Below are 16,400 nucleotides of genomic sequence, written 5' to 3' on the forward strand. Positions count from 1 at the left end.
CGTGTCCATCCTGTATCGGTGGGGCTCGCACTAAATACTCCTATCTGGCTCGCCACTTGTGATGGTGGGGAGTGGCCCCGTGCGTGGAACAATGAAGACCACTAGTCCAGATCAAGAGCTGTAAACGTGTTTAATGATCACAGTGCAGTACACAAGTGAATAACTGTCCCTCTCCTCCTTCTTGGTTTCTGTTCCACCTTCTTCGGGGGTTCTAGGTCCGATGGGATGACTCCGGCGTTCATGCAAGGAAGAGAAAGACCACTCTTAGATCACTGTTCACCGGTTTTGATAGTGAAGGGGGGGAAAGGAGTGATGGGTCACCGGGGGTCCGCCACCAACAATGCTACCTTTGGTCCTGGTGAGGTGATACTGGGATAATGCCCTGTTAACCAGCCCCCTCAGAACCACCCCCGTGACCTCCCTGTTACTTTACCCGGTCCCTCACCTAGGTGAAAGAAAACCCAGGATTCGACCCCGTACCTTTCCCAGCCACGCTCCTCCCGTGGGTGCGTGGCAGGGCGAGACGCCGTGTCGTTGGCCTCCAGGCACTCCGTCCTTCTCGTTGTGGGGGTAGTCGTCTCCTCCGTTCCCGGTTCTCCCGACTCTTCCTCCGTGTGCTTCCTCTCTCTCCTCGACTCTCGCTCCATCCGCGTCCTCGCTCTCCTCGACTCTCCTTCCGTGTGTCTCCTCGCTCTCCGTCTCCACTCGCTGTCCGATCTCCTCTCCTCCGTGGGCTTGCGCGCCGGTCCCTTCGAACACTTCCTCCTTACGTGCGCTGCTCAAAGCGGATTGGTGCGCCTGGGGTGACGTCAGGAGGGGCGTGTCGGCCTCCGCAGCAAGCCAGGCCGAATTAAAGGGGCCACGGGCGTCCTGCAGAGATGGTGGAAAGGCAAAGTCACTAAAAGTTCGTTCCGTCCCCTCCTCCTCTCCAGCGACCACGCGACAGCACCTCTTCTGGGGTGGGAGCACAGCGCAATACTTGGGTGAGTGGGGCCGCTTGCCCAGACATCGTGCCTTACCCCAATCTCACAAAGGGTGCATCAGTTGTTCTGCCCGACTAGGGGTGGATTGAGGGTGTTTTCCCAAAATCTGCCTCCTTGGGATAGAAAGTCCACTAAATAGCAGGGGAAAAATAGTCCCAAAAAAGTCAGAAAAGGGGGTGGGGTGGCTTACCTACGCAGCTTGTCTTAAATGGTCACAACAGCTTTTCTGACCCCAACCCCTTTTTAGGTCTCGCCTGACCCAGCGCATGCGCTGGTCTGGCGAGACTTATTGAGAGAGCTCCAAAAAGTGCTACCAGGCCAGCCTAGAGCTACAGTGCATGTGTGCAGGCGCGCGCGCCGCGCTTTACCGCGCTTTACCGCGATTACTTTCACTTTCGCGGCCGCACGGCCGCTTTGATGTTTGATCGTGATCCCTTTCACTTTTGCGGCATAGCCAATAGGTCTCGCTTTTGGGACCTTATAAGTATTTAGTTATGCAACTGTTGCATGGCTAAACACATATAAGGTCCCAGAGGCGAGACCTATTGGCTATGCCAATGCTTGTTTTATATGGCTTTCTTCCCACCCCCCTTATCGACCTCTTAGCAATTTCATAAACCACATTTCCTGTACATTATTGTTGCCGTCTGTGTATCAGTAAAGTCGTCCTTCTATAGGTCCACTTCACCACATTTTTGTGTATGAAGCTTCTTGCCCAATGGTGGATAATCAAAACTTTACTTGCACCCTATAATGACATACTTTAAAAAATCTCTAGTTTCTTATTATTTTGTCACTCACAATCAAGTTTCAGCTCATACATTTGCCGTCTGGTTCAGTGCATTGATCAGGATGCAAACATAGTTCTGTCATACATTGCAATAAGCATCAAGGCACTGCAGCTTATAACTCAAGATTTTTATTTTTTCTGGGTCAAGGGAACTTGAAACTAGCATGTCGTGATTGGTACCCTCTTCTGATGTTTATCATTTTGAATGAAAGGAATAGCCAAAACTGGAAAGTAATCCTGCTATTTGGAAAAGGGATCGAGCTAGGTTGCTTCAAACCATTGGGCACATCTTAGTCATTATTGAGGACAGAAGCCATTGAGGTATTTTGTTTGCCTAACGGCTTCTTGAGTAATTTTCCTTGAGCTATTTAAAACCAAGCTCAACAGGAGTTTACCACAGTCTGCAATTAGTACACACATGTCTGGAATAAAAAGCATAGTGGAATTCTTTCTTGACTTATGTTGCTATTGCTTTTATCAGTTCCCTCCAAGATGTATGTGTTCTCCTCTGTGCAATCTCACCAGAATTCCAGGCAATCTGCTCCTACACATCGTTATAAACAGTCGCTGGCTTTAGACAGTAAACACAGGCATAGTGGGAGAGACTTAAGATGGCCGCCGCAGGAGCTTCTGTGGGTTGGTGTTGCTGGTCATTGGAGATCTCATCCATAATGGCTGCAGATATCTCTTTAAGAGTATGTGGATCTTCACCTGTACTCTCTGCTGCTCACCTAACTTTAGTATAGTGTCCCACATTCGGAAATATTATGATAGGAATATTGTTCATAAGAAAATGTAATAAGGGTGTTTGTTTTATTATGGAGCATGGTAGAAAGAAAAATGTTTTCTTTGATGACTGTTAATCGTTTCTCTTTTCAACTTTAATTTCTCTCTGCAGAAAATAAATTGCTCACGGGTCCAAAAAGTGGAGGAAAACTGAGGAGGTAATGTTTCCTTTTGTCCATGTGGTCAGTGTTTCCAATCCCCACGTTAGCCCCCTTCTTAGAATTTGTTTTTGCGACAAGCCATTTGCATCAGCACAACCCTTTGGCAATGGTGTTTGTGAAACATTTTTATTATTTTTCTCATGCTAACTGGAAAGAATTCCCCCATAATAAAAACAAAAACAAGTAGCATACACAGACAAGCAGAACTATCCCCATTGTATGCAGTTGAGGAAATATTCGAGCAATTTCACTGGCTTCTGCCTTTTAATGGAGGTATGAAAAAAGTGCACAGATATCAAATAGATTATTCTTTTTTCATGCACGGCGGGAAATGTGTGGTTTCATTCTAATTATACAACACAAAACATATCCCTTATTGGCCTGGGAATAATTTAACCTACCCTCCATCTCTATAGAGTTATTCTCACCAAAGTCTTCCCCAGGCACACGGCTTCTGACATGGGATGACTCTCTGTGTTCCTCAGATTGCAGATTGACAAAAGCAAATGTATTTTCGCACACTCGAACTATAGGTTTGGCATGGAACAGAAGGGAAGCATCAAGTCTCCAAGTACCCCATTTTAGGTCTAGCCTTAGCCAAAACATTTTGATGTTACTAAAATGATATGTATGATATATTTACATAAAAGGGCTTTCAGCCGCCTCCCTTCATCCATTGGTCTGTTTCAGTGTATTCGTGTCTTGCGCCCACTACCGCATACAGCATGGGGCAATGTGGCAGACTACTTCTACCACTGGCTAACTTTACTATGAGTGACTGCATTTAGCCCTTTCACAAGGAGCACATCCACATGCAAGGTAGTTCCCCTCAGTGCCTCTCTGGCTTTAGTTTTACTTTATTATTACTTTATTCTTTTGTTTTGTATTATGCCTTTGTTTGTAGAGCCTGATGTGTTAGTTAGACGCTTTCAACAGATCAGAGCACAAGGCACATTCCAGCTTTATCAGTTCCTGACTCCTGTCCATGTGGTTGTAAATTCATTTTGAAGTAGTATTTATTCATCGGACTGTTGCCTTTTTACACAATGCCAGCATCTCACATTAACTTGGAATATAAGCTCATGAGGGTGCTCTGACTTGGCAACACTGTCTGTCATTCCTTCTTTTTGTCTTTCTTTCTTTCCTTTTTTTTGCCTTCCACTTTTGTTCTTACCTTTTTCTCTTTCTTTCTTTCCTTACTTCCTTCATGCTTTACATGCCTGTTCTCATCTTTCGCTCTCGTTCTTTCTTTCTTTCTTTCTTTCTTTCCTTCTTTCATGCTTTCCATTTTTGTTCTTACCTTTCTCTTTCTTTCTTTCCTTCCTTCCTCCTTTCCTTCTTCATATTTTATTGATTTTCTTTGAATTTGATATGATTGCACCAAGTTTTTATGCAGGTAGCAAGCAAAAACACCATGAGGTCATTCCACAAGATAGTACAATCAATGAACAATTTGACAGATTATTTGTACTGCGGGAGGATTGCGTGGGAGTCAATCCTCACTATCATTTAGTCTAGTCTTTCTTTCGTTCTTTCCTTATTTTCTTCTTTCTTGCTATCTGTGCCAAAGGAAATAGATTTGCAGCCAATGCCAGACTGACTGGCTTTTTAAAGTCTGTGTTGGCCAACACCTTTTGATTTTCCTAACATTATGTGTGTAAAAGCCAGACTTCATCTGTTAGTTTGTGGTTCTGTCATTCACATTTGTCTTCCACCCACTCCAGCATGCATCAAGGGGCAGTGTGGCAGCCCACTTCAGCCATTGGCTGACTTCACTATGGGTTACGGCTTGCTACCCTTTCACAAGGAGCACATCAACACACAAAGTAGTTGCCTTCAGTGCCATCAAGTACCGGTGAGTACTATGGCAATGTGGGCTTTTGTGAGACCAAAACCACATTTTTGCCTTTAACCAATGTTTTTGTTTAGATTGAGGACCCGCAGCTGCTTGAACAATAAAGTTTTGCAAAAAACATTAAAAAAACAGATGTTAGACCTGGCATCCTTGGCGTAGGTTTCCCTTGTATTTTGCCTTTGCCTCCTCTGTTTTTACTGTGTGTTGGACTTCGTTTATGCTGGTTTAGATGCTTTGTGCACTTTGCCACAGCTGTTCAGTGCCAAAGTGGAAGTGCCTCCTCTGTAAAATGTTGTCATGGATTAGTGTTTCCATAATTGGCTTATTTGGTTTACTGTTAAGTCCCTAGTACAGTGCACTGTGTGTGCCCAGGGCCTGTAAACCAAATGCTGCTAGTGGGCTTGCAGCACTGATTGTGCCACCCACACAAGCAGCATTGCAAAAGGGTCTCAGGCCTGCCATTGCAGTGCCTATGCACAGTCTGGTACTGCCAAGTCGACCTGGCAAGTGCATCCACTTGCCAAGCCCTAACCCTCTCTTTTCTTACACGTGAGTCACCCCTAAGGTAGGCCCAAGGTACCCCTGTGGGCAGGGTGCAGTGTATGTGAAAGGTAGGAGATGTACTGCTGTGTGTAACATGTCATGATAGTGAACTACAGTGAATTTTGTTTTTCGTTATTGAAAGGCTATCTGTCCAATAGGATAAAATGGGAGTTTATTTATAACATCTTATACATATAACTTCCCATTGGGACAAGATAGGAAGGTGAAGTGTAGCATACCTGAACTCAGAATTTAGCGATGCTTCTTTTAGTAAAGATGATATTTACATTCTGTGTTTTAAAATACCACTTTTAGAAATAGGTTTGCTTAGCCGTCCTGTGTGCCTCTGCTGGGTTGTGGATTGACTGTCTGGCTTTGGAGTGACAGGGGCTGGGGATGTGCATTCACTGTAGACATCCAGTAAAGGCATGACGCACCTAAAAGCCCCCAGTGGCTGACTCAGGGCTGGGCTGAATAGACCTGGGCTGCATTTAGAATAGGGGGAGGAGATTTCCTCTCACCTGAATGGGCCTGGTCTGCCTTACACAATGCTGTCTCCGCCACCGGCTGGGAAACTGCACCAGAGGGACAGAACTGGTTTTGACTGAGCACAGGGCCTCTTTGACACCCGAGAATAATGACAAATGCTGTATAAAAAGTGGGGCCCAAACCCCAGACTTTTAGATTACTTCTTGAATTCAAGAGAAACCTCTGCCAAGGAAAAGAGCTGGGAAAGCTAAAGAAGAAGTACTGCCCCTTTGTTGTGTGCTGTTTGGTGTTGGGCTGCTGTGGCTGTTTCTGCTAAGGAGAGGATAAAGACTTTGCTGTGTGCTGTGTCTCCTGCTTGAGGAAGATCTCCAAGGGCTTTCCTCCTGTTTTGATGTCTCAGAGATACAAAGACTTTACCACCAGCTCCCCTGAACCGCCTTGCTGGGAGTTCTGACCTGCCAAGAGGTGCCTTCTGGAGGTAGTTCCTGCTGTTGGGGACTGGTAAAGAAATGCAACTTCAAGAAGCGCAACTCATCTGCACCTGTTTTCGACGCATCGCTGAAGAAATCGACGCAGCACCTGCCTGCAGCTCGAGAAATTGCCGCACGCCAAATCCTGTGCACCAATCTCCTGAGTCTGAGATCACCGCACCGGTTCCGGCGCAGGCCCTGCAGTGCGGCTTCAAGAACCAACGCATCGTGAGATCGCGGTTGGAGAGACCAACGCAGAGTTGTCACCACCGCCGATTTGAGTACAGGCCTATCCTTGATCATCACGCATCACACCTGGGCGTCTGCAAGACCGCCGGGGATGCCATAAGAAACTGACGCTTCACCTCCCCGCACAGTAAGAAACCGACACATCATCTCTCCTTCAGTAAGGAACCGACACATCACTGCCCCTGCGTGGCAGTAAGGCACCGAAGCATGACCTCCCCTGAAGTAAAAAACCGACTCAAAACCTTCCCTAGGCGTAAGGAACTGACACATCACCTTCCCTGCAGCAGTTTTTGTTTGTGACCATGACGCATCCAAGGTACTTTGTGTTGAAAGTGTTGCATCGATAGTTTGCTATTGACAGAACAGTTTCTACCTTTTAAAAGTCATATTTTGATTATTGTATTGTGGATTTTGGTCATTTTGGTCTTGTTTGGTTTAGATAAAGATTACTATTTCTTCTAAACTGGTGTGGTGTCCATTTGTAGTGTTTTCACTGTAGTACTTTATGTGTACACAAAAGCTTTACACACTGCCTCTGAGATAAGCCTGTCTGCTCGTGCCAAGCTACCAAGGGGAAGAGCAGGGGTTATTTTAGAAGTGTATCCCTCATACCCTGACTAGGAAGACGGATTCCTGCTTGGACAAATGGCAAACCATTGCCAACTAGAGACCCCCATTTCAAACAGTTGTGTACACCAAATCACTGTATGGCACTGCACAAACGCCAGTCCAAATCCCACTGCTGCCACCAATGTAAGAAATTGGGTTGTTGGTTTACTGGGGTTTGATCCCTGATAAGCAGCAACAACAATCCTTGTCCGGGTGAGGCACAAGCCAACACAAAATTAGCCAATGCTCAACCCGCTGGTAGCCTGGCACAGAACGGTCAAGCTTAACTTAAAGGCAATTAGTAAAGTATTTGTGCAACATTTGAAACAATCATAATGTCAAAAAGATCCAAAACCAGGCTTGAAAAATAGAGTAATTTTTAATAAATAAAACACTCCCAAAATGACAAAACTCCAATCATTAGAATCAGAGATGTGCAATTTTAAATATCTAGATCAAAATAACACAAAAAAAGGCAAAGCACCAACTGTGGATATCTGGTTGTATCGGACCGTTACAAAGTCTCATGTTCAGGCCAATTTCATTGGAGTGCGAGCCCGCTACAAGGACCTAGTTAGGCTTGCTGAATAAATCACCGTATATCCAGGTTTGTACAGGTTTGTGGAGCGTTGCAAGGATCTGTGTCAAAGATTCACCGCACAGCTAGGGTGATGTGTCAATTCCGAGGTGCGGCAAAGCTGCTGTGTGAGTTCCTGTGTCATTTTCGAGGTTCCGCACTACGAAGTCTTGCGATGCAAAGTCCAGCACTGAGGGCAGGGGTGATGCATTGGTTCAGAGGATGTGCGATGTAGAGTCTGTCATCGTCAATGATGCTGCCGTCAACCAGGAACGTGAGAGCCTGCTCTGAGGCTATGCCGTGCAGGTGACCATTCTGGGCTGCGAGGGCTATGCAGGTTTTTGCGACGGGTCCAATCCACACAGCAGCAGCGATGCGGCAGTTCTGCTCGGGGTTAAAACGTGTAGCAGAGGAGATGTCGGTTGCGCTGGATTCACAGAGACTGGCAAGCACCTTAGGCCCCCTTCCAAGGTTCCTGGACTGGGTGGCACCACTTGGCAAGGTAGACCCACTGATGGCAGAGTCCAGAAGCAACTGCAAGAGATGATGGAAGCCTGTTGTGTCCCCAAGGCTTCAGATTAGGAGCCAGCCGACTAGCCCTCGGAGTCACTCTGGCATTCTGGGTTCAAGAGATGCAGGTCCAGACCTTCTCACCCAGGCAAGAGGGTAGCAGGTCAGCACAATAAGAAATAAGGTAACTCCAATGTTTATCTGACTCCTATGTGGGAGTTAGGTCTTGCAGTACTGAAAAACAAATTTAAGAGTTTCTTACTATCAGGACATGTATAACTAGTACATGTCACACTTTTTACATACACTGCACCCTCCCCTTCAGGGCCTACCCTAGGGGTGACATATGTATAAAAAGAAAGGTTTGGACCTGGCAAAAGGTTTATTTTGTGAGGCCAAAATGGCAGTTTAAAAAGCACATACACAGCCTGCAATGGCAGGCCTGAGACTTGTTTAAAGTACTACTTGAGTGGATGGCACAATCTGTGCTGCAGGCCCACTAGTAGCATTTAATTTACAGGTTCGTGCACGGGTAGTGCCACTTTACTAGGGACTTACTAGTAAATAAAATGTGCCAATTGGGTATATGCCATTTCTACCATGTTTCAAGGAGAGAGCACAAGCCAGTAAAAATGAAGTCAGTAAACGGGAGGGATGAAGGCAAAAAGTTAGGGGACAAACCACGCCAAGGATTCTAGGTCTAACATGTGATTATAGTACTTTCTTTTAATTCAAAAGATAAGCACTGGGAAATACGTTATTGTGTCTGTGTGTTTACTGTTGAGTTCTGAGCTCACATTCCCTACTCTACCTCTCTAGAAAGTCTGTTACTGCTCACCTTTACTTCCGTGTGAGTCAAGTGTGGAATGGTTGTACATTCCACAGTTGCAGAGCCTTTTAGTGAGAAAGATCTAGGAAACCAATGGAAAACTACTCCAACTGTGCCACAGTTGGAGCCCAGTCGGCCCTGCCTGCCCTGTGGCACACAGAATGGGGTCTGATAAACGTGCTCTGTGACAATCTTTCTTAGTTCTTCTTTGACAAACTCGAGTCAACTTCCAAAGGCTTTCCTTGATCTTTACCTGGCAATGTGCTTGATCCTCCTCTCACCCAGACTACTGGTTGTCCTTCCAATCTTGCCCCTTTAAGTGTGTACCTTTTAATCTCATGACCTTGCAGAAGAACCTTTCTCTTCCACCCATTTGAGTTTTCTCTCTGTATCCCTACCTCAACCGTTTTCTCAATCTTGGAAAAACCAACATCACCCCAGTTCTTCAGGTGATTTGTAATAAACCCATCTCCATGTCTTATGCTCCCCCTCCCTGGAAGCAAATCCTCCTGTTCCGAGACATTTTGGGCCCATTTCTCTCCTGCCTCCACTAGTCCCAAGTACTTGAAAATGTCATTTATAAACAGCTTTCCGCTTTCTTTGGGTCAAATCATATTCGCGCCATTGTCAGGGTTGAGACCTTCTCATGGTCAAATTCCCACTACTTTCAGTCTTTGATACCTCCACATACTGGTTGACCAGGGCAGCTATGCCGCTCTCGTTCTTTATCTTTCTGTTGCTTTCGAAATGGTCTCGCATGACCACCTCATTGATCGTCTTTTTGTCTCAGAAATCTAGAGCAAGTCTCTTGCCTGGATTTCCTTATATCTTCTTGATCATGCTCAAGTGGTTTTATCTCCCTCCCTTTCGCTTTGATTTCAAGCCACTCTCTCACCTGGATGTCGAAGGGGCCCTTCTCTCAGCCCCACTCCATTCAATATGTATTGCCCATCTCATTCACTCCTTTGGCTTACGCCTGTTGAGTTACGCTGATGACCTAATTCCTGGTCAAACTTGATGACTATGCACCTGTCCCAAGGGAGAAATTCCAAAATTGCATCCTCAATGTTTTCTCATGAATGAACAATAATTCACTCGAACACAACTCCAATAAAACCCAAATTCTCATTATTAGATGTAAAAATAAGTTCCAGTCCTCACTATCTGATATCTGGTCCTCTCTACTTGGTTGTTAGCCCCAAACTACTGCCTCCATTTGTAACCTTGGAGTCTACTTCCATCAGGACCTCTTCAATCAGGATCTCATCTACCTACTTCTCCTAAATGAGGCTATTCAGAAACATTCTACCTTTTCCTCCTTTCGTCTCTTGCCTTTTGGTAGAACCTGTGGTCATTCCAAGCTGAATAGACTACTGCAACTCTCTCTATATTAGCTCTTCTTCTCACCTGATTCAGCATCTTCAATGGATCTAAAACACAGCAGCTAGATTGATCTTAAATCTTCATAACTGCTCACACATCACTCCACATCTTCAATTTTCTTCACTGGTTTCCTGCCTCCAAAATAATTATGTTTAAGTCCCTTCTAGCATTCCATAAAACCGATCCTCTGTATCTTAAAAGAAATGTCATATTGCACTCCTTCTCACCTCTTGGGATTCTCATCTTATTAACTGCTTGTTATTTCACGGCATTATTGTGTTCATGCAGGTGGTCAAGCCTTCTAGCTAAACATTGGAACAGTCTCCCATCACACCTTTGTGTCTTCAACCACATTCTGCCTTTCTGAAAAGCATTGACAACCTGTCTTTTTTGTGTGTAGGTTTTTTTCTTCACATGTCTAGTAAAACTGCTGTGTCTTTCTTAGCACCAGAGCAACTTTATAGGTACTCTGGTGCTTTAGAAATTCGAAAATAAATTAGTAAAATATTTTTTTATTTTATATGTTTGTTATTCATTATAGGTGCTACATCCAGAATGCTGTTTATGCAAGATATGGTACTCAATCAACACCTAGGCAACCATAAACAACTTACAATCACCTAACTTAATTAGCAGATAGAGGATTGTTAGGTAATTCAAGAAAATGTACCTAAACTAGGTTTTTAAATCTTAGCAATAGGAAGCTCGTGCTGTAATGTAGCGGGCTAAAATGGAAAGGTGATAGGAAAACCCAATCTTTGCAGATGGGCCTTTAAATTTAATTGTTGAGTAACCATAGTTTTGTAGGCACTGAATCTAATACCTTTGTTCCCTGCCTGTGCATTCCACACTTGTCGATATTCCCCTATATTGAAGACACTAAAACAAAGCAATTTCAATTGTAGTGTGGTAGGACCACTCGGGTAAGTGTCCAAAATGGGAATTCAAGTTTTTTTTTTTTTTAGAAGATATTCAAATAGCAACCTCTTTAACTGGTTTTTCAATACAGCTTTAAAGTTGCGCAGAGACTTAAAGGTGGGAGATTTATAGATTGAAAATGGGCTTATTTAAAGTTTAGCACTACTCCCTAAGTAAAAGTGGCCTGTAAATTTCTAAGGCCCCATCAATGGGAGTTACTGGGCTTGGGGATATTATAAGCTTTGGTTTTTCACATGGTGATCAGCTGCTAAAAGGAGCCAACATTTCTGTGTGAAAATATTAGCTAAAGAAAGCTGTCTCTTCATGTTATTCCCCCCAAAAATAAAATCACGAATATTTTTCTGGCAAGGAAATTATGTGGACTGCCAGCAGTGGTAACATGGGATAGATAATAATGGGTATTTTAAGTGGCTACTTATAATGAAGGCCATAGTAGAGATATTTTCATTTGCCCAGAAATTTCCAATGCACTAATGATTTCAATCCTTTCGCTGCTAGGCCTTCTACACCCCCCACCCCCGTGCTAAGCCTTTCTATTTGGGGTAGTTCACGCTTAGGCACCTGTAATCTTTTCACCACATAAGGTATCCACACCAAATTTGCGTCCTTGTTTTTCCAACATCATGGGGATTCTAAAGAAACCCAGGGTTTGTGGATTCCCCTGGAGGGGACCCAGAAATTAGCCAAAAAACAGCAATATTTTGTATTTTCTTTTAAAAATGGGGAAAAAAGTGCTGCAAATGAAGGCGTCTGTTTTTTTCCCTGCAAATGATATCAACAAAGGGTTTGTGGGGCTGAAAATCACCATTTTACCAGCTTTCAGGGACTGACAGACTGTCAGAAAACCAACATTTTTTACACAGTTTTGGAATTTTACTGGGACATAGCCTATTGTTGCTATTTTTTCCTATACATTTTAGAAAAGTAGACAAAATTCTGAATTCTGCAAGGGGTCATTTGTGTAGATCCTGCAAGGTTTCTTTATAGAAACTAACAGTTAAAAATAGGAAAAATTGAGTTGAAAAAAACAGCCACTTGTGCCAACGTTTTCACCTGTAAATTCTTCTAATTATGACATTAGTTTTAAAGCAATATACCATTACATCCGCTGGCCCTTTCTGGTTGTAGGGATATATAGGACTTGTAGGTTCACCAAGAACCCGACGAACCCAGAGCCAATAACTGAGCAGCGTCTTGCAATGGTTTTTTATTATGTACCGGGTATATAGCAACTAATTTGGGAAAATATTTACAGTGAAAAATCGGTATGAAAGACACCTATGTATTTCTGGAAGTGCAAACTCACATTTAGCTGAAAAAAACAAATTTTCCACATATTTATGAGTGGGAAAGTTCTGGAATTTGCATGGATACACCAATTTCCTACCACTTAGCGTTCCCCCAGGTCTCCCGATAAAAATGGTACCTCACTTGCGTGGGCGGGTCAAGTACCCGCGACAGGCCACGCCCCAAAACGTATTGAGGAGACATCAAAATTACCTATCACAAAACAACCTGGTTTTGCAAGGGGAGTCACCTGGGTTTTTGGCCCCTGGCTCAGCGGCCATCTTGGGGAAACTACCAAACCTACACATTTCTGAAAACTAGACACCCGGGGGAGTCAAGCGAGGTATGGCGTGCGTGGTTCCCCCAACGTTTTCCTACCCAGAATCTTCTGCAAACCTCGAATTTAGCTGAAAAAAACACATTTTCCACATAATTGTGTGGGAAATCACCGTGCCAGCACAAGTGTCCTACCCCACAGCGTTGTCGTTAGTCTCCCGAGTAAGATGATACCTCACTTGTGTAAGTGTACAATGAAGAATTGGCTAAAAATTAATTTTTTTTTAAATGTAGCGCTTACAATTCTTGGTGCTATACCCTTAATCCCTATGTTTTGGGCTCTTCCCAGTCGCAGCCCCTTGCCCCACCCACACAAGTGAGGTACCGTTTTTATCGGGTGACCTGAGGGAACGCTGGCCGGTAGGGAATTTGTGTCAGCCCGGTGATCATAGACTTTCCCACACAGAAATTTGCGACTTTATTAAATTTTTTCTTCAAAATGTGAGGTTTGCAGGGGATTCTGGGTCAGGAAAAATTGGGGGATCCACGCAAGCCATATCTCCCTGGACTCCCCCGGCTCTCTAGTTTTCAGAAATGTGTGGGTTTGGTAGGTTTCCCTAGATGGCCGCTAAGCCCGGGACCAAAAACTCATGTGACCCCCCTTGCAAAACCAGGTCATTTTCAGATACAAAGGGGGCATCTGCGTTTTTTGGCCCCGTGTTAGGTGGCCATTTTGGGAAACCTTGCAAACCCACACATTTCTGAAAACTACACACCTGGGGGAGTCCAGCAAGGTATGTATTGCGTCGGCCTCCCAACGTTTTCCTACCCAGAATCCTTTGCAAACCTCATTTAGCTGTAAAAATCAAATTTTTCTCAAATTTCGGTGTGGGAAAGTTTTGGAATCTGCATGGATCCACTAATTTCCTACCACCCAGTATTCCCCCAATTCTCCCGATTAAAATGGTATCTCACTCGCGTCGGTGGGTCAAGTACACACGACAGGCAAGGGCCCAAAACGTATTGAGGAGATATCAAAATTACCTATCACAAAACAACCTGGTTTTGCAAGGGGGTCACATGGATTTTTGGCCCTAGGCTCGGCGGCCATCTTAGGAAACTACCAAACCCACACATTTCTGAAAACTAGACACCTGGGGGAGTCCAGCGAGGTATGGCTTGCGTGGATCCCCCAACGTTTTCCTACCCATAATCCCCTGCAAACCGCAAATTTAGCTGAAAAAAAACACATTTTCCACATATTTTTGGTTAGAATCACCGTGCTGGCACAAATATCCTACGCCACAGCGTTCCCCTCAGTCTCCCAAGTAAAACGATACCTCACTTGTGTGGGTGGGGCAAAGGCCTATGGCTGGGAAGAGCCCAAAATATAAGGATTAAGGGTATAGCACCGAGAATTCTAAGCGCTTCCTTTTTTTAAAAGTACCTTTTTAGCCAATTCTGCATTGGACACCCACACAAGTGAGGTATCATTTTACTCGGGAGACTGAGGGGACTGCTGTGGGGTAGGACATTTGTGTCCGCCCGGTGATCCTACAACTTTCCCACACAGAAATTTGAGAAAAATTTGATTTTTTTTTCATCAAAATTTGAGGTTTGCAGTGGATTCTGGGTAGGGAAACGTTGGGGGATCCATGCAAGCCATACCTCCCCGGACTCCACTGGGTCTCTTGTTTTCAGAAATGTGTGGGATGGTCGGTTTCCCTAGATGGCCGCCAAGTCCAGGACCAAAAACTAATTTGACCCCCCTTGCAAAACCAGGTCATTTTCAGATACAAAGTCTGCATCAGCGTTTTTGGCCCGTTGCTAGGTGGCCATCTTGGGATACCTACTAAACCCACACATTTCTGAAAACTAGACACTCGGGGGAGTCCAGCGAAGTATGGCTTGCGTGGGCCCCCCAACGTTTTCCTACCCCAAATCCCCTGCAAAGAAAAATTTCTGTGTGGGAAAGTTCTGTACCCGCGACAGGCAAGGGCCCAAAACGTATTGAGGAGACATCAAAATTACCTGGCGCCCAGTGGGCTTTTTGCCCCCCCCCCTTCCAGGGGCAGATCAGAGGCCACTGACCCCATCTGTCCCCGGGGGGGGGGGGAATAAGAAAGACTGGCATTTTTTTGGGGAGGGTTGGGCATTGGCATGCCCATTCTGGGCTGATCTTATCCCTGAATTAAAAAAAAAAAAATCTTGAGTCCTAGTGGGCTTTCTACCGCTCCAATGGGGGTAGATAAGGGGCTATTGCCCCAATATGCCTCCCGGGTGGGGGCAGAAAGACTGCGGTAGTTGTTTTTGGGGTGGGGGCATTATCATGCCTATTCTGGACAGCCCCCACCCCTACATCATAAAAAAAAAAAAATCCCTGGTGCCTAGTGAGCTTTCTGCCCCCCGGGGGCAGATCGGGGGCTACTGCCCCCATCTGCCCCTTGGGGGAGCATAAAGACTGTTGCATTTTTGGGGGGGTGGGGGCATTGGTCTGCCCATCTTGGGCAGCCCCCACGCCTACATCAATAAAAACAAATCCCTGGTTTCTAGTGGGCTTTCTGCCCCACCCCGGAACAGATTGGGGGCTGCTGCCCCCATCTGCCCCCGGGGGGGCAGAAAGACTGTAATGCCCCCAAAAATATGGGGGGAGCGAAGGCCCTTGCCCAAGGGGCCGCTCCCCCTTCCCTGGTGTCTAGTGGGTGGATCCCTGCTTGGGGATCGCCCTCCTGGGGCAATCCCCAAGCAGGGATTCACTAGGGAGGGGTACCATTGGAAAGGGGAGATTCTCCCCTTTCCAATGATACCTCTCCCATCTTTCTACGTGAAGCAGGTTCTTACTTAGGGATGCCTACAAGTAGTCGAGTCGCCTCATTCTGAATGACTTGTAATTTGGTTAGGCATTTTCTTCCGATGTTAACGAAAAGGGAGTTGCAAAAGTTGACCTTCGAATGGACCAGTGCTGACTTTTCCATTTTTTGTAGGCATTGAGGTATGTATGGGAAGATCTTGAGAATTTTGAGCATGAAGAAGGAGCCTGAGGAGATAGTATTGATGGGGCCCTCGAACTAAGGTAGACGGACAAGGGTAGCTCCCAAATTCTTCACCTTACTTACAGGTGTGGGAGAGTTTCTAATGCTTGAGGCCACGATGAAGGTGCCCAAAATAAGATATTGCTTCCAAAAAGGAGGACCTCAGTTTTGTGGGTATTAAGTTTCAAGCAGTTTAATGCCAACCAATTACCAACATCAAGCAGGCAGCTGCGGAAACCCGTGGCAGTGTTCGTAGGGTTGCTTGCCACGGATATCACAATGTGGGTGTCATCGGCATACGACACCACCGAGAACCCAAATTATTTGATCAAGTTCGCCAATGGTGCCACATACACATTGAAAAGCGTAGGGCTCAATGAGGAGCCCTGGGGAGCCCCACGGGGACGAGGGAAATATGGTATTTAAAGTTCTCCAGAGCCACAAATTGTTCTCTCACTGACAAAGGATTTCAGCAGTAATAGTACTCGGCCTTGGATCCCGATCGAGTTAGACGGTCCAGTAACGTGGAATGATTGACCGTACTGAATGCCGCAGAGAGATCTAAAAGTGCCAAAGCAGTGTTACCTCCGGCACCTACTGTTTGTCTGACCTGTTCTAAAGCAGTGATCAAG

General features: G+C 45.3%; 1 protein-coding gene across 2 annotated transcripts in view; it reads left to right on the forward strand.

Moving 5' to 3' along the window:
* KATNAL2 (katanin catalytic subunit A1 like 2) overlaps positions 1 to 16,400 on the forward strand; it is a 296,166-nt gene that overhangs the window by 92,974 nt on the left and 186,792 nt on the right. For both annotated transcript variants that reach the window (XM_085629413.1, XM_085629423.1), the window contains exon 4: positions 2,672 to 2,717. In XM_085629413.1, coding sequence (XP_085485539.1) covers positions 2,672 to 2,717 — 46 coding nt within the window. The remainder of the gene's footprint in view (positions 1 to 2,671; positions 2,718 to 16,400) is intronic.

This window comes from Triturus cristatus, chromosome 2_1, assembly GCF_964204655.1.
Source record: "Triturus cristatus chromosome 2_1, aTriCri1.1, whole genome shotgun sequence".
NCBI classification, from domain to species: Eukaryota; Metazoa; Chordata; class Amphibia; order Caudata; family Salamandridae; genus Triturus; species Triturus cristatus.